This window comes from Tenrec ecaudatus, chromosome 3, assembly GCF_050624435.1.
Source record: "Tenrec ecaudatus isolate mTenEca1 chromosome 3, mTenEca1.hap1, whole genome shotgun sequence".
Lineage (NCBI taxonomy): Eukaryota > Metazoa > Chordata > Mammalia > Afrosoricida > Tenrecidae > Tenrec > Tenrec ecaudatus.
Genome location: NC_134532.1, coordinates 153,542,714 through 153,565,964, shown reverse-complemented (window position 1 = coordinate 153,565,964; position 23,251 = coordinate 153,542,714). Strand labels below are relative to the sequence as shown.

The 23,251-nt window shown below is 40.1% G+C and overlaps 1 protein-coding gene across 1 annotated transcript; it reads left to right on the top strand.

The window, feature by feature from the left end:
- Window positions 1-324: 324 nt before the first annotated feature.
- DCK (deoxycytidine kinase) lies at window positions 325-23,251 on the top strand. The gene is made up of 7 exons (XM_075544224.1): window positions 325-650; window positions 7,169-7,284; window positions 10,850-11,043; window positions 12,893-13,040; window positions 18,358-18,473; window positions 20,906-20,996; window positions 22,615-23,251. The coding sequence occupies exons 1-7, from the start codon at window positions 560-562 to the stop codon at window positions 22,639-22,641; spliced, it is 783 nt and encodes a 260-aa protein (XP_075400339.1). The 5' UTR covers window positions 325-559; the 3' UTR covers window positions 22,642-23,251.

Here is a 23,251-nt window from a genome sequence, read left to right as displayed (position 1 = left end):
TTAAGTTCTCTACTAGGTGGTGCATTTCTCAGGAGCTAAATTTCCACTGGAACGCCATTCAAATGGAGAGCAGGTCTTTAAAGCCCCGCTCCGCCCCTTTCAGGTCCCATTGGCGGCCCCGGGAAAGCCCCGCCCCTTTCACGTCCCAAAGGCGGGCCACGTCCCTAGCCTTCCGCTTTTTGCAGTTCCAGGAAGAGGCGGGCCATCACGTGCGTGACCCCGCCCTCAATCCCACGTGACCGGAGGACGTGAAGGAGGGGGGTTACGTAAACTGGGGCCTGGCCCCGCCCAAGGTGATGAATTGGAATCATGATAGTGGGGTCCAAAGGAGGGATGCCTGGCTGGGGCGGCGAGGGGGCGTGGCTTCGCAGCTTGGAGGGCGTCCACGCACAGGCCCTGCCCCTTCGGCCGGTGCCTCCGGGCGCCAAAAATCAAATCGCGCCGCCGGAGACCGGTTCGCGGGCGTCCTGCGGGTTCGCCTAGGTCCGCAGCAGCGCACGTCCTCGCATCTGCGGCCCACAGGCAGCCCTTCCTGCCCAAGTAGCAACCAGACCTCAGCATGGCCACCCCGCCCAAGAGGAGCTGCCCGTCGCCCGCGCCCGTCTCTGTAGGGACCCACATCAAGAAAATCGCCGTCGAAGGGAACATCGGTAAGAAGTCCCAGGACGTGCTGCGGTCAAGGCGGGGAAGTCATGGCCGCCGCCGCCGCCGCTGCAGCGGCCTCTTTGCGGTGCTTTCGCTGCTGCATCTCCGGGCCCAGCTCGCCGCAGCCTGGCTGTGGGACGGCGGGCGCGCTCCCCTTCCCGCCCGCGCGCGCTTCGCTCGCGCCCCGTGGGCTGTCCCGCCGCGTTCAGAATTCGCCCAAACCAAGCCCAAGCTCCCGGTCGCTTCCGACTCCTAGCGCCCGGAGACGGCAGGGTAGAACTTCCCCTTTGGGCTTCCGAGGCTGGAACTCTTGCCAAACGCCGAACCGTACGCACCACCTTGAGTTCATCAGCCTGGTCTCAAACCGCTGACCTTGTGCTTAGCAGCCCGACATCACCCGCGCTGCCACCGAGGCCTCACGAGAACGCTGCAAAGGGGAGGGTTTTTGGTCATGTACCACAGGGTTGTTTTTTTTTTTAAAGTCAGGGTTCTTGAGGTGTAATTTAAATTCTTTATCTTACTTGAGGTGTAAAGTTAATTTCTGTGTCTTAGTAGCTTTATTCTTCAGTGTGTTATAAGGTTGTGTACTCACCACCCACAAAGGAGAGAACGATACCCTCATTTCAGAAGGCTGCCTTGAGTTGCTCCATTGTCCGTGGACATTCCTCTCTCTTGGCAACTGCTGATTTTCATCTCGACTAACAAACAAAGTTACTGGGTGTTTACCACTCCTGACACCTCATGGCTGCTTAGTAGAACTGCTCATTCCATAATATTTCCAAAGCCAAGGGCACCAGGCCTTTCTTCCAAGGCACCTCTGGGGTGGGATATTTATGTCCCTGATTGCCAGCTTAGCCGTTTACTCTACTCAGGGACTCCTCTGTGCAGTTTTGTCTTTTTCAACATGCCATCTAAATGGAGTCATAGAATCCATTGTCCCTTACTTTGTGTGGGGTATTGGTTCCAGGCTCTTGTGGGCACTGAACTATGGGGGTAAGCTACCCACATCCGCCCGTATACTTTAAATAATATTTCCCCTCCCTCTTAGCATTTGAGGGATGGCTTTGACCAATCTATTGTTTTCCTGCTGTGACCTCTTTCCACCCCCCCCCCCCGTATTTTCTATTTGTCATCTGCCCTTGTGCAACCTATACATGTCGTAAGGAAGCCTGCTGCCACTTGTTTGTTCGACTTCTCGCATGTAGCATAATGTTTCTGATAATCATTCTGATGCTTCTGTCTGTCAGTTAGTGTGTGCCTTTCTGTGTGCTGAGTAGCACCCCATTGCATGAATATGCATACTGCACTTTGTTCAGCATCTGTGGACATTAGGAATTAGCAGGTTCCTCCCTTTCCACCCAGCATCCAAGTAAACATTGAGTGGGCTATGATTTAAAGATCAGTAATGGTTTGGGACCTTATACCATGAATGTCACTTTGCAAGGTACATGGGCACTGTATTCTTCACTGTAGTGTCATACCACAAAAAAACTGTCAGGCACTTCCTGTTTTGATAGATTTTCATTCATGCATGCAGCAAATGTTTTTTGTTTCTTTTTAAAATTCGTACTAATTTGACCACACTTTGAGCACTTGTAGCTTCTTGAAAAAAGTAAGGCAAACAGATGTTTTAGTGGCATTTAAAGGTATGGAAAATTCAAAATATCCCCAAAGATGCCTTCCCTTTGTTTCATTGCTCGGAGTATTAAAACACCAGAGGAAAACTCAGCTATTAGAAGGCCCTCCCTCCACTCAAGTATTGCCTCAATGCAAGAATACTTTGTTCTATTAAACTGGCATTTTATGATGCTCACTTTCCTGAAACAATCTCTGAAGACAAAGTGGGTACTTAAGCAAATGTGGTGAAAAAAAGGTGATGGTGCCGGCTATCAAAAGATACAGGGCTTGAAGGTAAACGGGGCCATTTAGCTCAGAAGCAACAAAGCCCACATGGAAGAAGCACACCAGCCTGTGTGATCACGAGGTGTTGAAGGGATCAGGCATCATCAGAACAAAAAATTATATCATTGTGAATGAGGGTGTGTGTGCGGAGTGTAGACCCAAAGCCCATTTGTAGGCCACTGGAGATCCCTTTACAGATGCGTCCAGGGGAGGAGATGAGCCAGTCAGGGTGCAATGTAGCAACCATGAAAAATACAACTTTCCTCTAGTTCCAATAGCTTCCTCCCCCCACCCCCATCATGATCCCAATTCTACCTTGCAAGTCTGGCTAGACCAGAGGATGTATACTGGTACAGATAGGAACTGGAAATACAGGGAATTCAGGGCGGATGATCCCTTTAGGACCAGGGGTGTGTGTGGTGTTACTGGGAGGGTGGAGGGAGGGAGGGTTGGAAAGGGGGAACCAATTACAAGGATCTACATGTGACCCCCTCCCTGGGTGACGGACAACAGAAAAGTGGGTGAAGGGAGACGTCAGACAGTGCAAGATACGACAAAATAATAATTTATAAATTATCAAGGGTTCATGAGGGAGGGGTAGAGGGGAGCCGGGAGGGAGGGGAAAAATGAGCTAATACCAGGGGCTTAGGTGGAGAGCAGATGTTTTGAGAAGGATGCAGACAATGAGTGTACAAATGTGCTTTACACAATTGATGTATGTATGGATTGTGATAAGAGTTGTATGAGCCCCTAATAGGATTTTTTAAAAGGCCCTCATTTTTTCTTAGGAGGGTAAATACTTCAAAGTGGGTCTGTATTAGTGTGGTGTTTTCAAAGTCATTTATTGGTTGGTGGAAGCCATAGATCAATACAGAAAAGTAGTTGAACAAAACTACCTCAAAAGGAAATTGGGATGAAAAACCCCATAAGGTCAGTGCCCAGTGAAGGGATTTCCCTCTCAAGTCTAGTTATTAACGGAAGCATTTCCAGAAATCTTTCCCTCAAGCATCTTTAGCCTGTGAGCACTTAAAATAATTTCCTAAAGGTAATTATTTCTGATTTTCTAACTACAAATGTAATCTTTCTCTTCTGTTTAAATTTTTCGTTGACTTCTCTGTCACCTACACTGTAACAGGAATGTGAACTGATGGCCTGTATTTGCACAGTACTGACCCTGATTGCTTTGAAAATATTTTTAACTACCGGGTAGTGTTTTAATATCACGGTTTCACATAAACATCTAGATCAGGGGTTGGCAAACTGGCTGTCGAACTGAAAAATTTTAAAGAATATTCTTCAACTAATGATGATTTCATTTGTTTGTAAGAATGCATTTATGGCTCTTGAATAATTTTTAAATTGTTGTGAGAGACAAGATTTGCTCTTCCATCTCACAAGTTTGCTAACCCCTGATCTAGGTCATTGGTTCTGGAACTTATTTGACCCACGGCTCCCTTGTCAGACAAAGGTTGACTCAGCACACCCTAGCAGTTGCACTTTTGTGCTGAAGCCCACACTCCAGGATGAAGTGTCCATGTCTGCGATGGTTCCAGAGCCCACAGCACAGGATCACCCGCTTAGGGAAAAACTGATCTAGATTTCTTGGCTTTCTTGGAGAAATCCTAAGATCAGGTTCCATTGGACCTGCATTTCTTGGTGACAACAATTGATATTTAGGCGGAGCATATCGGAGCATGTTCTCCAGGAATACTGGCTTCCTGACACTAAGGCTTTGTCAGTTGCTTTTTATTATTGCTCTTGTACTGGATTGATTATAAAATTATCAGGAAAGAAATATACCCACCCCTTTTAGTCATTTACTTTCCCTTCTGACCCATGTTGACCCCTGACATGGCTAAGGATATAATTAGCATGCTCTATAAGACTGGGGGCGCTGGAGCCATGGTGGGTTACCAATGGAGCAGTTAAACCGTGGCAAGGTGAGCCGTTTGAAACCACCAGGCGCTCAGGCGAAAGTTGAGGCTTTCTGTTCCTATGAAGATTCACAGCCTGAGAAACCCACAAGATCCGTTCTACTTTGTCCTGCCGGGCCCCTATGAGATAGACACGTCTCCATGGCAGTGAGTTTTTATGAGACCCTTTAAACTCCTTGTTCTTTTGGTTCGTTTGCTTCCCTCCACTATCCCAACTTGAAAACTGTGGAGGGAGGAGAATGTCTCACTTTGTCTGGCTTCCCTATTGCCCCAAAGAAGAAGTCATACTCTTCCTAACTGACACCAGCTGTTCCTCCCACTCTGCTTCTGCCCGAGGTTCAGTAATTCCTTGCAATGGTCACACAGCTGAGAGACAAAGCTCGAAATCATGAGGACGGATGAGGGAAGTTGATAGGTTATCGCAAGTCAGGGTCAGTAAACTTAGTAAGAAGGTGCAGTCACTGGTCCCAGCAGCACCTCACCTCCACTGGCAGCCGAGTCTCTATTTGAATTTCCCTTCTCTGGGAGATTTCTGTCTTACAGAGCTTCCAGCTGTCTCAGGCTGGAGTGTATTTGGAAATTTATGTTTGTATCAGAAGAAAGTGGATGCTCGGTCCTTAAGGACGTCCTCACTCCAGAGGATGCCTGATTTTTGGATCTTTTCTTTGGGTGCTGTTTCTGAACACTATATTCATCTTTGCTTCTTCCATTTAGCTTAGTGATTGGTGATCATTTAAGTGTTTGCTTCTATTCTTCCAAATGCCTTATAACTCTGTTTGCTCATTAGCTGCATCCATAAATCTGAGGTCACCATGGTTTTGCCATAAGCAAATCGAAGAGTCATTCTATTTTGTCTGAATGTTTTTCTTCCTTCCTCAGGGCATAATTGACTTTATTCATTTTTCTATTTTTATTCATACTTTGCTTGCTCTGTTGTGATCTTTAAACTTTCCTGTTACCTTATACATATAAGGTCATAGGCTTTCTGTCCTTGATTCCAGTTATGGTGCCCTTGAGGTACAGTGGTTACAAGCACTTGAAATCACCAGGCAGTCCACTCGACACAGATGTGGCCGTCTGTTTCGGGAAAGACTTACATCCTTGGTGAGTGTCCTCTGTGTGTAGGGCCTCTCAGAGCTGGCGTCAACTCGGCAGCGATGTTGCTGTTAGGTGCTGTCAAGGGGCTCCAACTCCTAGCACCCCTGTGTACAGCAGAATGCACCCCTCAGTCAGGAGCCAGCCTGACAGACGTTCTTACGTTTGAACCTGTTGTTTCAGCCACTGTGTCAATCCAGCTTTCCCAGGACCTTCCTCTTGTTTGCTGCCTCTTAACTTTACCAAACAGGATGCCCTTGTCCAGGGACTAATCTCTCCTGACAAACATGTCCAAAGCACATGAGGCGGGCAGTCTAGCCTCATCCTTGCCTTTAAGGAGCATTTTTGCTCCAAGACACATGTTTGTTCTTTTGGCCGTCCATGGTATTTTCAATATTCTTCTCCAGCCCCATACTTCAAATGCATCAATTCTTCTTTGGTTTTCCTTATTCAGTGTCCAAATTTCACATCCATATGAGGCCATTGAAAATACCAGAGATTTGGATTTGTGGTTTGGCTTAGGTTCTGTAAGGACGAGGAGGTTTTGCTTATAAATATCCCAGGATTATTCATGTTTTTCTACATATGTATGCCACTTACAGAGATAGAGGTCTAATATGACCACATTTGGTGACTTCAGATAGAAAGGGCGCGGTCTTCGTTAGAAATATTGCCACACCCTGTTGTATGTTAGGTCAGGAATACTCTTACTATTTAAATTATTAGGTAATATTTAGAATTTGAATTATAGTATGTCTTGGTTTTCTTTTTTCCCCTGTATATGTCTGAGAAATTAATGAATGATCAGGGAAAGGTGAAGTGTATATATTGTTTGATTCTAGGATTGGATTGAATGTACATGAAGCAGAGACCCTGGTGACTACTTGTATAAAGTGCTTTGCAAGGAATCTGTTTGCTAATTTTTTTACAGTTTCTGTAGTGCCGATTTAAAAACCGCTGTTGAGTTGATTCTGACCAATGGTGACACGTCCCCTTGCAGAATGGAACTGTGTTCGGTTGGATCTTCATGACTCTGACCTTTCAACAATACTATTTTAAATTCTACAATTCTAGTCATTAGATGCACCTTCATGATAATTTGAAAATTGATTTGGCCATTTATTCAAAAGAGAGAAGCTTATTTCTAGACTGAGTGTAGCCAGCGAAGAGGAAAATATGAAAATGCAAGAGCCTGACTCATCTAGGGGCTTTACTTGTTTGTGATATTTAACCATCACAGCGGCTTCCAGGAGGAAGGAATAGCTCAGCGGGATTAAAGAATTTGTCCCAAATCACACGCCAGTAAGATCCCTACAAAGCTCTCTCGTTCACTGGTTGGCTTAGGCAAGCGAGTTTAAGTCTAGAATGTTTTCTGCTGTAGCATCTTGCCTAAAATTTTCCCATGTTTTAAAATCTTCTCACCCACAGAATTGCTAAACAATAATGTGGAATTGGACCCTTGTAGCTTACATTAAGAAAAAATTCAAGAAATTGAATGGTATTTATTTGTGTGTGAGTTAAGATTTCGATAATTTTGTAAAAGACATTCGGATTTTGGCTGTTTCAATTTCTGACAAATTTCCCCTTAACAGGTGCCGGGAAGTCAACATTTGTGAATATCCTTAAAAAAGTCTGTGAGGATTGGGACGTGGTCCCTGAACCTGTTGCCAGATGGTGCAATGTTCAAAGTACTCAAGATGAATTTGAGGTGAGAAAATGAACCTTATCTAAGTAAACTCATAAAACTTTCGTTTAGAGGGGTGTTGCTATATAATCTCTTGGCTTTTTGTTTTAAAACTTTTTCCAGTACAACTTTCAAATCTCAACTTTAAGTCTGTTTTCATCTGAGCCCTGGTTACATGAATGGTGGTATTTTATTCTGTACATAGGATTACTTAGAACCTAAAAACCTTCATTTGCACATGTAGCTTTTTGTTAGGTTTTTAAAATTGTTTTAAATTATAAACTTATTAATTTAATTTTAATTGGGAGTTATTACATATATCATATTCCATAGTTCAATCACGTCAAGCAGTCCTATATAATTGCTACCACAATCAATTTCCAAACATTCTTTTTCTACCACTTGTAGCTTTTAAATCTGCCCCTTTTTGCCTTAAACCAAAAACCAAACTCGCTGCCATTGAGTTGATGCTGACTCACAGTGGTTCTTTAGGGCAGGGTAGAACAGCCCCTGTGATTTCTGAAACCGGAACCCTTTGTGGGAGTAGAAAATGCCATCTTTCTCACTTGAAGCAGCCAGTGGTTTCAGACTGCTATCCTTGCATTTAGCTCAGTGTGTAACCGTTTCACCACCAGGCCTCCTTTTCTTGTGTTACAGTAAGGCTAAATAACCATCGGCATCTCTTCTGACGTACCTAAAAATTCAACTAAGATTGGCTCAGGGACAAATCTTATCTGTAAACCCAGGGCTGCTACTCTAACCCCATTGTTGAGTTAGTTCTAATTCTTTGTGCTTTTACCCTGAACACAGCAAGTTTTAATTTCCTAGCACTTTTCCATTCTCTGCTGCAAATGAGCAAAAAAGTAGATTTATTCAATGAGAGAGAAAAGGAATAGCAAATTGTATTTTTATACCAACATTTTTTATTTGTTGGAGTTGTGTGCATGTATGTATGTGTAAGAAAAAGAGCAAGTTTGGATTCATTGACTTGTATTTTAGCCAAGATTTTAATATAGAGAGAAATAAAAATGGGAAGAAATAGATACAAGCCTGAATTCAAAATAGAAATATATGCTAAAAGCTTACATTTTTAGATCTGAGGATAAATCTACCATCAAAAAGTTTCCCATGGTTAGTACCCCTCTCCCTAGGGATACAGGAGCGGAAAGCCTCTTCTTTCCCTCATGGAGAGTCTGGTGGGTTTGAATTGCTGCCTTTGGAGTTAGCAGCCCAAAACGGGGGCTCCAAATCTGAGAATAGAGGATTGGTCGGGGGTGTTATTTCTTTATTGGCCGGGGGTTTGTTTTAAGGCTTAATTGATGGACCCCACATCAAAAAACCAAACCCATTGCCATCAAGTGGGTTCTGACTATGGTTAGAAGTTCAAAGTTTACCTAAGCACCACTAGAGCTCTTTTGTATTAGATGAGGGAAATATAATGTCTTGTCTTTTATTGTTAATTGCCAAGTTGGCTTGCTAACCACAAGGTCAGCAGTTCAAACCTCCTAGCTCTCCATGGAAGAAAGATGAGTTTTTTGTTCCCGGAAAGATTTGCAGCCTTGGCAACCCACAGGGACAGTGAACCTCTTAGCAGAGGCCCCCTGACTCATGTGTCTGTATGCATAAAGGTGCCTGCATATGATGTGCATTGACGAGGAATAAAGTCTCTGCTTCCCCAATGAAGGGCCAGAATTCCACCACTGAACCAGCTTCCCCTTCCCCTTTCATTTAGTGTTCAAATTAGTCAATTCAGGTGTTATTAGCCTAATCTGTCCATTACAAAAAATTCCATCAGTTTTTCCTTAATGAATTCCGGAATTATTTTTAATATTCAGGGGGAGATTACCCAGGAAGCAAGGTAAGTCGAGACTGACTTGTGCTTACTTACTCTCTAGGAAACAACTTTATATGAGTGTATTTGCTGTAGGTCAGTAAGCATTGTTAACCTGTGTTTGTTTACCTGCATACTCTGTCCTGTCGAGAATTATTTGAAAAGAGGCTTTGATCTGTAGGGAGGTACTATGGGGTTGGGAAAGAAACAGATGCTAGCCATACCTAGAAACAGACTCTTTGAAGTGATAAAAATGTGAAGTTGTTCACTACAGATGATAAGTAGGCACCAAATAAGCCCATGCTATCATGCACAGTGGGTCACCCACCACCAGTGCTATGTTGCATTGGGTATTGCAAAAACTGGTAATGTTATTCTGGGGTTTTTGGAATGTATGAACTGGAATTTGTCTATAAAGAGGACTTTTTCCTCATCAACTAGTTAATTACTGTGAAATACCATTCAGACAGAATAGACCAGGATAAAAGGCTTGATTAAAAAGATTTTTTTTCTCTTTATCTACAACATTTCGGCATAACTAATGGTGGCCTAACCACCCTGCTGCTATCCAGTTGATTTTGAGTCAGCAATCCTCTGGAAGGTTTCCAAAACCAACGAGAGCAGGTGGCTTCGTCTTCTCTCACTGAGCAGCTAGTAGTTTTGAACTACTAACCTTGAGATTACCAGCCCAGAGCCTAACCCACAGTGCCACCTGCATGCCCTAACTGGTGTCCAACTGACCTAAGATAGCTAAAGTGATTTCAATTTGTGTACGATTATAAGCTAACTGATTTTGTATTGTAGCCATCGTTTTTGATGTTTACATGGTCTCCTTACTGACCAGTGGAAATCCCTTCATTTTGGGTTCCTTGCCCTTGATGCACCCCACTAACTTTGACAGGTTCCTTGTTTTCCTGCAGCAAGGTACTCCTAGTCACGTTTACAATCCTCTTGTAGACCTATGATCAGCTCTGGAATTCTTTTTCCTTTCACAGGGAACTGGTATTGATAGATCAGAATCTGAGTGATAGATATGCATTCATTGCTTCTGAGTTTTCATTATTTAAAGACCTTTTTAGTGGTCAGAGCTAGAGAATATATTTCATAGAAAAATAATTCATAAGTTCTTTATGCTATTTGCAATTCAGATGTAATATTGCAGTTTCTATTTCATTTTTAAGCTTGCATTTGTCTTTTTAAACACTGAAACTAAGTTTTAAGAATATGATTATTGAGTTGTAAAGTATTTGGGAGAATCTCTTTGTCTTTTTAGGAGATTGGGATGACAGTTTCAGATGCTAGTTATGAGAGTTAATGGTGGGCGCAGATAAGCTGCAGAGCCTATGTCCTATGTGACGGGGACATGTGTGACTTTGCTCTAGCTCATTTTTATCATAAGGAAATACAGGCAGAGTATTATTTGGAATTTAATTTTTAAAAGAAGGTAGAAATCTAGGAATAATATATCAAGTTATTTAGGTTTGTATATTGAGAACTCAAGTTTTTAAAAGTCTTGTTGGGGGCAAACAAATTATTTTTCCATAGTTAGCAGTCTGTGGCTTCTTCTAAGAAAGTGCCAGCTTTCAGACCTTAGCCTACTTGAAATATACAGTGTGAAAGAATGTAATTGAAGCGGATTTAGTCATCCTACTTTTGCTGACCATGGTGCATTTGTCAATAAATCCACCTTCGATTTTTGAGCCCTTCCTTTTTGTTGGGGGTGGTCATTAATTTTCCTTTCTTTCAAATTCAAAATAGGAATTGACAACATCTCAAAAAAGCGGTGGCAATGTTCTTCAGATGATGTACGAGAAACCTGAACGCTGGTCTTTCACCTTCCAGTCATATGCCTGCCTCAGTCGGGTACGAGCTCAACTTGCCTCTCTCAGTGGCAGGCTCAGAGATGCCGAGAAACCTGTATTGTTTTTTGAGCGATCGGTGTATAGCGACAGGTATTTATGAATTGCTTGTACTTGTCTATTTGGATTTTTTTTTTTTAACTAAGAATTGGTGTTTTTTTCTCTTCAGCTTTCCTGGAAATCAAATTACTCTGCAAGTGGGAAATTGATATGGAAAATAATGACAATGTTGGAAGCTCTGACTCGTAGAAGAGGCGTTCAGGCAGTGCAGTGATTAGAGTTGAGCTGCGGTTCATAAAGTGTGCAGTTTGAAAGCACCGGCTGCCCCTTGAGAGAAAGGCTTTCTTCTCTCATGAACAGTTACAGTCTTGGATAGTCACAGGGGCACGTCTACTCTGTCCTGTGGAATCATTAGGAGTCCATATCACCTCGATGGCAGTGAGTTTGGTTTGGTTTTTGGTAGCTTGTAGAACCCATAGTCATTCCAGTTGATTCCAATATGGCATTTGTGACCCTATATAGCAGGGGGTCAAACTCAACTAAAACGCGGGCCATTCGGTGCAGGAGGCAAGACTCGCATGGACCACAGCACATTGACACATTGTGTTATATTTTGAAGTGAGGATTCAGGAATATGGATAGGATAATTAAAACACTATATAATTGCTTTTATTTAAACATTTATTTAATGTATTTGTAAAACTAACATTATTCTTTTTTACCCAAAAGGTTTCCTCCTACTAGTTTTCCAATATCTGGATTCAAAGACTGAGAACAATCTTCATTAAAGCAGATAGATGTTTATCAGTTAATTTTATTTCATGGACAAAAAGAGTTGCTCACACAATGACTTCCCTTTAAAATGTTACCTAGCGCTGCCGGTACACTGTGTGTACAGTATTGCCTCGATCTCCCCTAAGCCCTATTTTCTTCGTAACAAGTTTTTCTATTTTCATTTTATTTCAGAGCATCGCAGGCCTTAAAATATTACCTCGGGGGCCGCATGCGGCCCACAGGCTGCCAGTTTGACACCTCTGCTATGTAGCGTTTCCAAGCCTCAGGTTCATCTTACTCCCCAGCTGAGGTTGCTGGGTTTGAACCACCGATGCTGGGGTTAGCAGCTTAACTCACAACTTCCAACAATATCTAGATTTCATGGGGACCCTAGGGAATAGGATTGTTATTTCAAATTTACAGAAGTTTTGTTCCCCCTCCGTCCCTTTTAAAATTTCATCTGCTCTGAAGATAGAGTGTCTGGGTGTATAGTCTCGACTCACCTGATACAAGATTAGAAGATCTGTGGGGGACCTTAGAACTGCCCTGTTTATGTCAGAGTTTTGTTGACCTTCAAAGTGAGCTCATAGTAGTGGTTTTTAAACATTTTATTCTTGGAACTTGTTGCATGCTTTATGGTTTTAGAAAAGCCTACAACTTAGGATTGAATTGATATGTACATTTTTAGAAACAAAGAAAAAATGTTAAACTATTAATTTAAAGTTGTAATTAATAAAACCATTATCTTCTAATACAAATAGTGTAGTTTTGAATTAAAAAGTAAGATATTTTCCAAAACAACGCCAAATAATTAGGAGTGTGAGATTATACATTCATAAAAATTTTAAATATCTGGCTAAATAAAAAAGCTGTATTCTTGTATTTGCTTCTACATTCTGTCTGCTGTGATACGCTATTTTGTTTAAAGAAAATTTGCCTTTCACATAACCCCTGAAAGGGTCTCAGAAACTTCCAAGGGCATTCAGACAACATTTTGTGAACCTAGTATTCACGAAAATATTTTGTATGTTGGGAAGACTAATGTCTTGCTGTTCAGAACACTTCTGCCACAGGTTTAAGAGAATGCTTTTCATTTTCTCTTTTGAACCCTCTTTTTTTCTACATAATTTTCTAAAAAGAATTTAAATATAGATTGGACTTCTTTCAGGTATATATTTGCATCTAATTTGTATGAATCTGACTGCATGAATGAAACAGAATGGACCATTTATCAAGACTGGCATGACTGGATGAATAACCAATTTGGCCAAAGCCTTGAACTGGATGGAATCATTTATCTTCGAGCCACTCCAGAGGTGAGACCCAATAAAGATTTGTTTGTTCCAGTACAATTGTAAATATTTTGAGTGGTATACAGGAAAAGCAATTTAGTTTAACTTTCCTCCATACCCTCCAGCTCCTCACCTCCAAATTAGAAACATCTATATAGATTGGTTATATTGAGTATGTTCTGACTTAGAGCGACCCTGTGTCCAACAGAACAAGACACTGCCTGTGTCCTGCCCTGTGCGTGCAATGGTTCTTAAGTTTGAGCCCATTATTGCAGCCACTGCATGTTATAACTGTACATAGGCGCTTTCCGTTTTCTCAACAAACTGGATGCTCAGATTTGGCAAGTCCTCTTGTTTCTGTTTTATTTTGTTCATTGTTTCTTTCTAAATTTTTCTGGCTGTCTCTATCACAGCTAGAATAGAGTAACTTGCTCAAGCAATTCTAGACATTCAAGAAGTGAGACTTTAGCTAATTCAATTATTGTGGAATTTTTGATTCCTAGAATATGGTATGGACATATAATAAAAGCACAGTGAATATTCGTAAACAAATGGTAAAGTTGATGGAAGTCTTTTTTTTTCTTTATATAAATCATTTTATTGGAGGCTCTTACAGCTCTTATAACAACCCATACATCAATCGTATCAAGCGCACTTGTACATATGTTCCCATCATTTCCAAAACATTTTCTTTCTACTTGAGCCCTTGGTATCAGCTCTTCCTTTGTCCCTCCATCCCCAACCCTCCCACCCTTGTAAACCCTTGATAAATTATAAATTATTATTTTCATATCTTACACCATCCACTGTCTCCCTTCACCCATGTTTTTGTTTGTCCCCTGGGAGTGGGACAGTTATACATCTGTCACTGCAATCAGTTCCCACTTTCTCTCCTTCTCCCCATCTTCCCCTACCTGATGGAAGTCCATTTTTCAAGGGATTCGTTTTTGGTTGTTCATGGCTTGCAATGGGTGGGTAGTGGTAGCTGTAGCTAAGAAGGTACTTAACAGGACCTCCTAGCAGTTTCAGGTAAGTTAAAAAAACCCACAAACTCACTGTCATCGAGTCAATGCCAACTTAAAGTGACCCTCAGTTAAGTAAGCACACTTAAAAATGTGCCTTTCATGATAGGTTGTAACATAACTGTTCTTATTAAAACCTTATTATTATTATTATTTATTAATAGGAAATGTATGGTTTTAGTTTCTGTATTCTCTCTCTTTTTTTAATGTTTTTCCCTGTTTTGTCCCCAAGACAAAAAATAGGCTCTGATGAATGTAAATACCATAATTTATGCCTTCGTTGTTAAATAGAGAATTCCAAGACTTATCCTGAAGAGCGATGCTGTCAGTGTTAGTAATCCTTATGTGCCTACAAGGAAGACAACAGGACTTATTTAAATGTATGCAACAAGCATCAAAGCCAAATATGAGAAAACTGAAGAGTTTTACAAACAGCTTCAATCTGAAATTGATCAAACATGTAATCAAGATATATCAATAATTATTGGTGATTAGAATGGAAAAGTTATCAAGTAGGATTAATAGTTGGAAATTATGGCCTTGCTGATAGAAATGAAGCAGTAGCTTACATAATAGAATTTTTCAAGACTAATGACATCTTAGTTGCAAATGCATATTTGAGTGCATCCCACCTGAATGGAGAGACTGTCAAGAACAGATTTGACACATTGAATGCTAATGACCAAAGATGGGATGAGTTGTGGGATGACATGATGGACATCATACACGATGAAAGCTAAGAACAGGAAAGAAAGAAAAGAATAAGATGGATATCAAAAAATATTCTGTAACTTGCTCTTCAATGTAGAGTATCTTTAGTGAAGTGAAATGTTGAGGTGAAAGAGCTGAACAGGAGGTTTTCTAAAGGCAGGCCAGGAATACAGAGAAAAGCAAAATGAAGTATACAAAGATCTCGAATTAGAAAACTGAAATCTTAACATATCTCAAGCTAAATTACACGAATGGAAAGTTCGGTCCCCAAGGGGAAATGTTGAAGAACTCTATGGGCAAAATACCGAATAGTGTAGGAAGCACCACAAGAGAAAGAAATGAATACACAACCATTACCGAGAAGAGTTGGTCAACTTGCAACCATCTCAAGAGGTAGCATGTAATCAAGAACTGATGGTCTTGCAGGAATAAACCCAAGCGGCACTGAAGGTATTAGACAAAAACAAGATTCCAGGAATTGATATAATGTCAATGAAAATGTTTTTAACAAACTGATGCAGCGCTGGAAGTATTCAATAGTCTTTGCCAGGAACTCTGGCTAACTAATGGAAAAGACCCATATTTGTGCTTATCCCAAAGAAAGATGACCCTGCAGAAAGCAGACAGTTTTAAACTTTTCATTCACTAGTATCACATGTAAGTAAGATTTTGCTGAAGATAATTAAAAATTGGATGCAGCCATGTATCAACAGGGAGCTGCCAAGAATTCAACCTAGATTCAGAAGAGGATGTGGAATGAAGGATCATGGCTAAGAGCAAAGAATATCAGAAAGATCTTTACTTGTGCTTTGACTGTTCAAAGGCGTTAGACCATGCAGGTCATAGGAGATTATTGATAATATTGCAAACAATGGGAATTCCACTTAATCGTGCACATGCTATACTTGTAGCCAGACCAAAAGACAGTCATTTGAACAAAGCACAGGGGGTCTGTGTGGTTTATGTGTTAGACCAGGTTGACTAGAAAAACAAATCCAGAGGTGCACATAAATGTATAAGAAAGCTTTATGTTAAGTAATTATCCAGAGAGAACACATCCCATTCCAGTCCCACTCAAGCCCATAAGTCTGAAACTAGTCCTTCAGACCTCCTTCAGATTATCTCAGTGATGCAAAATGCAGGAAGACCACAAGTTGGTGGTTACAAAGTCTTGTGGATCCAGTGGCGCTGGTAATATCTCCAGGGTTCTGGCAGCAATTAGGGTCCTTCAGCAGAATGGTGAAGGCAGAGAGGGGGTAGATTCCTAGGACCCTCCTTATGATAAGGCCATGCCCATAAGGAGGTACCATCAGGTTGTGACTTGATTCACAGGCTGGAGACCACCCCTACATTTATTTCTATATATCTTCAAGTTGATGTGACATCATGTAACTACCATAGTTTCCAGGAAAGGCATGTGTCAGGGTAGTATCCGTTCACAATAACTTAGCAAAATCTGCTGGATAAGTAATCCCAACAAGCGTTGCTGTGTGAAGAAGAATGAGACACTGGGTTGGAGGAAGGCTTCTGAACAAGCTGAACTGCGCAGCCGACACAACTTGCTGACAAGGAAGAGTGCGTGAAGCACTTACTGGAGAAAATGAAAGACAGCAAAGTCCTCACAGCTGGACTAATAGATGACAACATGATAGCCTGGAAAGGATTGACGTTGTCGGATTTATTTGTCTTGGAACTACAATCAACACCTGTGGAAGCAGTCGGGAAATCAAATGACATACTATTTTGGGCAAACTTGCAAAAGAGCTTGAAAGTGGTTAAAAAGAAAAGAAAAAATGTTAAAAGCAAAGATGTAAAAAAAAATTTTTAAAAAAAAGGTCATTTAGAAGCCTAATGTGTGCCTGGCTGAAACCATGTTATTTTCAGTTACCTTAAAATCAAGCAAAAGGTGGACAATAAGTAAGGATGACCAAAGAATTCATGTCTTTGAATTGTGATGTTGGGGAAGGATACTAGTGTGCTGTGGACCACTGGAAGAACAACCAAAGAGATGTGGCAGGACATACCTTGGACGTCTCACTAAGAAGGGATCGTCCCTTGGGAAGGGCATCACCCTTGATGGAGGATCAGGGAAAGCGAAGTAGGCCCTCTAGATTTGACACAGCCGCAACAACGGGCTCAAGCAGGAAGGGCGACAAGAACGGCACAGGGCTGTACGGGCAGAGTTTTTTTCTGTTGCGCATAGGAGCACTCTGACTACACCTAACAGCAACTCTAATACTTCCAGTGCATATTTTGTTCATCTTTTAGCAAACATTTTGTTCATCTTTTAGCAAACTAGAACAAGCTATCATTTTAATTTCAAAAATAAGGCAGGGATAGAAAAAATATAAAGAAAATGAAAGCGTAATTTTTCCATATATATTTTTTGATTAGAGACTAATTGTTAAGGGGCTTTTTAATTGTTAAAGAAGGTTTACATTTTTCTGTAAACAATTTGAATGCTGCCATAGTGTCATATACATCCGTTTGGTTACATGTTCTCATTTCTTATGAGCTTCTGAGGATCTGCGACTCCAAGTTGTTTTAGAAGTGTACAGGTAAATATATTTTTAAGGAAAAGAGATCTAGAGCTTTAAATGCTATTTAAATTATTTAAAATTTCTATTCCTTAGTTTCCACACGGGCAATATATTATTCAGTACTCAGAAGCAACACGTGACTGTTGGCTACTTTAGTGACTATTACAGATAATGGGTGTTTCTAACATTGCAGAAATTTTTTTGGTCTGTTGATCCAGAGGTTTCATCACATTAAGAAAGTACCTTTCATGGTTTTATAATCAAATTTAGTAAACCTCAGAGTAGGATTCCTTTGATAGATCTGCGTGCCTTTTATCTGCCTTTTCAAAGTTGTAAATTAATGTTTAATGAATTTCATTCCTTTTTCTGAAGTATATAGATGCTAAAGTGTATTGACATTTTTGAAAGTCCTGCTTAGTTTTGTTCTGTGCCAGTGAGTCGCTCTGACTCGCAACAGCCTGCGTACAACAGAAACACTACCTGCTTGTGCACCATCTTTGCAATCATTGCTAAGCTTGAGTTCGTTGTTGTACCACTGCCTCAATCTTGTTGAGGTCTTCTCTTTTGCTGACCCTCTAACAATCCTGGTACCCTTCTCCAGAGACTGGTCCGTCTTGATCACATGTTCAAGGTACATGCGATAACGTCTTGCCAGCCTCTCTTCTGAGGAGCATTCTTGCCGTACTTCTTCTAACTGCTGAGTTTAGAGACATCAAATGCTATGAAAGGAATGGATAGGACAGAATTAATTAACTTTATAGAAGAATTAGAGATTTTGGCTAAAATAACTAAAGGGACACTGAGACCAAAACCAGATGGGGTTGAATCAGTTCCAACTCCTGATGAACCCAGGGTAGAACCGTATGGTTTTCAGTGATTGGTTTTTCAAAAGTAAATTGTCAGGCCTTTCTCCTAAAGCACACCTGTAGATTTGAGGATGCAACTTCTTGGTACCACCCAGGAACTCCAAAAAACATTAGGGATGAAATTTTTATTTTAATGGCAGTAGGCAAGAATAATTCTCCTTTATTTGTCTTTTTTCTTTAATTGTCTTCTTGCTTATTTTAGACATGTTTGAATCGAATCTATTTACGAGGAAGAAATGAAGAACAAGGCATTCCTCTTGAATATTTAGAGAAGCTTCACTATAAGCATGAAAGCTGGCTAATGAGTAGGACACTGAAGTAAGACTTATTTTTTACTTTTTTAATCGTTTTATTAGGGGCTCATACAACTCTTACCACAATCCATACATACGTCAATTGTGCTAAGCACATCTGTACATTCATTGCCCTCATCATTCTCAAAACATTTGCTCTCCACTTAAGCCCCTGGTAGCAGCTCCTCATTTTTCCCCTCCCTCTCTGCTCCCCACTCCCTCATGAACCCTTGATAATTTATAAATTATTATTTTGTCAAATCTTGCCCTGTCCGACATCTCCCTTCACCCACTTTTCTGTTGTCCATCCCACAGGGAGGAGGTCACATGCACATCCTTGTAATCGGTTCCTCCTTTCCAATCCACTCTTCCTCTACGCTCCCAGTATCGCTACTCACACCCCTGGTCCTGAAGGGATCATCTGCCCTGGATTCCCTGTGTTTCTGGTTCCTATGTGTACTAGTGTACATCCTCTGTTCTAGCCAGACTTGCAAGGTAGAATTGGGATCATGATAGGGGGTGGGGGGAGAAGAAGCTATAGGAACTAGAGGAAAGTTGTAATTTTCATGGTTGCTACATCGCACCCTGACTGGCTCATCTCCTCCCCGGGACGCTTATGTAAGGGGATCTCCAGTGGCCTACAAATGGGCTTTGGGTCTACACTCTGCACTCCGTCCCTCATTCACTATGGTAAGATTTTTTGTTCTGATGATGCCTGATACCCGATCCCTTCGACACTTCGAGATCACACAGGCTGGTGTGCTTCTTCCATGTGGGCTTTGTTGCTTCTGTGCTAGATGGCCGCTTGTTTACCTTCAAGCCTTTAAGACCCCAGATGCTATATATTTTGATAGCCGGCCACCATTAGCTTTCTTCACCACATTTGCTTATGCACCCATTTGTCTTCAGCAGTTTTGTCGGGAAAGTGAGCATCATAGAATGCCAATTTAATAGAAGAAAGTTTTCTTGCATTGAGGGAGTACTTGAGTGGAGGTCCAATGTCCTTCTACTACCTTAATACTAAACCTATAAATATATGCACATAGATCTATTCCCTCATCCTCATAAATAAATATATTTGCAGATATACATGTCTTTATCTAGACCTCCATAAATGCTCTTTTTCTCCCAGCTCTTTCCTCTATTTCCCTTGACTTTCCTCCTGTCCCGAAGTAAGACTTAATTTTACTTTTCTTTTTTTCATTCATTTGTCCAATTCTAATCTAAAATTTGGAAGATACAAATAGCAACGGGAAGTTTTTCATTTTTAGCCATTTTATTTATTAGTATATCTTCCAGAATTAGGTATGGATTTTGACTCTTTATTATTATTATTTTACTTTTGATCAGATTATCTTTCCTTTAGATTTTATAACCGTTACCACTCAGTTTTGTTATGTACTTTCAGATTTTTTTATAGGAAATATGTTTTAAATTTGCTTCCCATAACATGGCACTGGAGGTAGAATAGCAGTAGCTGTTAATAGTGTTTCAGGTCTTGGTTCAAGACCATTCTCACTTATTAGTATGTAAGTTTGTAAAACCGCAGAACCTCAAATAAATCCTTGGGGTTTTAGTTTTCTTGTGGTTAAGATGAAAAATATTCTTCCCATGATGGTGTGCCTTTCAGTAGAATAACATACCATAATGCTCCTAGCTCTATGTCTTTTTCACCTGAGATATATTTAGCTACAGGTAGTAAAAATAAGTGAGTAAGAAGAGAGTACTAGATGCAATTCTTTTAAAAAAATCATTTTATTGGGGGCTTGTACAACTCTTATCACAATCCACATATACATCCATTGTGTCAAGCACATTTGTATATTTGTTGCCATCATCATTCTCAAAACATTTGCTTTCTACTTGAGCCCTTGGTATCAGCACATTTTTATCCCCTCCAATGAACCTTTGATAATTTAGATTTCTTTTTTTTTCATGTCTTATACTGACCAGTGTTTCCCTTCACCCACTTTTCTGTTGTCTGTCTTCCTGGGAGTGGGTTATATGTTGATCATTGTGATCGATTCCCTCTTTTCTCCCATCTTCTCCTTACCCTTCTGGTATCACTGCTCTCAATATTGGTCCTGAGGGAGTTATCTGTCCTGGATTCCCTGTGTTTCAGCTCTTATCTGTACCCGTGTACATGCTCTGGAAACGGATTTGTAAGGTAGAAATGGGGTCATGATAGTGGGTGGCAGGAAGCATTAAAGGACTAGAGGAAAGTTTCATCGGTGCTATGCTGCACCCTGACTGGCTCGTCTCCTCCCTGTGACCTTTCTGTAAGGGGATGTCCAAATGTCTACAGATGGGCTTTGGGTCATTAGATGAAATTCTTGCAGGTTAACTAATATAATATTGATATCATTTTGATTTCCAATGATAAAAGATTGAGGGTCTTCTTTTTGTTTTGTTTTACTTTTCTGATTATTGTGCTTTTCTTTTTCTCTCTTTAAACAGAACCAACTTTGATTATTTACAAGAGGTACCGATCTTAACACTGGATGTTAATGAAGACTTTAAGGACAAACATGAAAATGTGGTTGAAAAGGTATAGTTAGGCAGACTATATACTAATGTTTGCTTTGTCTTGTCTAAAGATGTGTGCTAACTTGTCACAAAGGTGTTTTCTATTGGAGAAGATGACCAAGCCCCTGAGAGATAGCATTGTGAGCTAAATTTTGGAGCTGCTCTGTGCTTTAGTTTCACTCTCGGTAAAATAGGGGTAATCACAATAATAAATATTCTTTATCACACACCCCCATTTTTACCTTTTTTATTTCCTTCTTCAAACCTCTAGTCTTTAAGTATTTTAATGATAAACTACTTGTGCAATTAAATTTCCTTTTCAGTTAGATTGAACATGTATAGTAAAGTTTAGGCTATAGATCACATCCATTTCTACATTAGCTGATGCGTTGAGATTAACGGACTTGTAGTTGTGAGTTTCATTTGGCCATTGCCTGCTCATCAGTAATTATTTTAATGAGTATTAATATATTTCCCAGATAATTGGGAGTTGATTATATTCTATTAAGTTAATGGTAGCCACGTTGACTATGAAAGAATTTCTTGACTAACATTTAAAATAAATTGATATAACAAATAACTCTATCCCCATACTTAATAATTTAACAATATAAGGCAATAAAAAGAAAAAACAATTCTTTTGCTTTTGTTTTAAGAGATATTTGATATTTTATATGAACTGTCACAAAATGTGTCTGCTTACTGTAGTAGATACTTAGCATTCATAACATTTTACAGGGCAACCTTGATAGATAATTACGTAGTGTACACAGGGCAGTGCTAGTTCAATGTTCGAATTCTTGCCTGTGTGTGAGAATCCTTGCTTCTGTGATTCCCAGTGGTGCATTTGCACCTCAGGCACAGCCATCATTCCTCTCTGCGTGGAGACGTGCATACTACTGTGATGCTGAACAGGTTTCAGTGGCGCTTCTAGACTTAGACTCGCAAGAAAGCTATATCACTCTGCCTCTGAGATAAGCCAATGAAAACCTTAGAGATCACATGATAGCCCAATCCTGTTGGACATGGGGTCACTCAGGACAGCTGACAACTATAGTCTATAGTTGGCTTTTTCATAATACAAAATAATGTATAGCTGACAATTTAATAATGCTAGTAATTGGCTTTTTCGTTTAAGGTATTTACTTCAAAACAATATTGCCTTTTTGAGAATTATTGTCTAGTCTAGAATTAGAAAATAGTCCTATTGCATTGTGGTTTGGGTCAGATGACTTAGTTTATTCACTGCTTACGTGTCTTCTCACACATTAGCCTTGTAGAATGTGCGATTCAAATTTTGGTTTCAGAAAACTACAAATTTACTGCATGTGTGAATCTTCATAGTTGCTTGAGCTATTGCCAGTTATTAAAGTTACTAGTTCTAAATGTGGTCATGGTATTTAAATTTTTTTAATTATGAAATTAGCATAACTGGTATAGAGCTCTTTAATCTTAAGTATAAATTTAGTAATCATAATTTTAGGTCATTTAATTTTTAGTACCTCAAATATTTTGAAAGTAAATGTTATGGAATGTGATTGAGTTATCTTGCTATTTATTTTTGTACTTCTAAGTGAAGGCAATATTGTATATCCTGAATTAGTCAAGCAATTACATTAACATTTTTTTTCTCCCCTCAGGTCAAAGAATTTTTGAGCACTTTGTGATCTTGCCGAAGACTAGGCATCCAAATGTTTCCAGATACTTCAGTCTTGTGTATCATTGTAGTTTCATATTAATGGACATCTCATTAGAAAACCCAAGTTTTTAACCATTTTTCCTGCACGGAAGACTTTTTTTGGGGATGAATCCTATCTAAGTTATAGCTTGTTACTTAACTGGAAACTTTAATGTTACATAGCAAGCGGTAGTATGTCTGTGAAAATTAGTATACTATTATAAGTTTAAAAGTGAAATTTAAGAACACCTTAGCATAAGAATGGGGAAATTTAATATGTTTTTGATCAAGTGTCTCCTTTCCAACTTAAATTTATCTTGAAGGTAAGCATACAATAGGTTTAACACTTCGTCACTACATTGAGAGCTCTCGATGTATCTATGACACAAGAGCCTTTTTTTCTCAGTTTGGTAGTGATATCTCAGAAATCATTTAATCTTTTCCCCTGCCTTTGGTTTTTCATCTTCAATATGGAAGAGACTTCTTTCATTCTGAAGCCTGGGGTTTTAGGGAAGATAAACCTAAATTCTTACATGATGTAATGGCTAAGATGTGTTAGTTTGAAGGGACCATCATTCTGTGTGTGTGTGTGTGTGTGT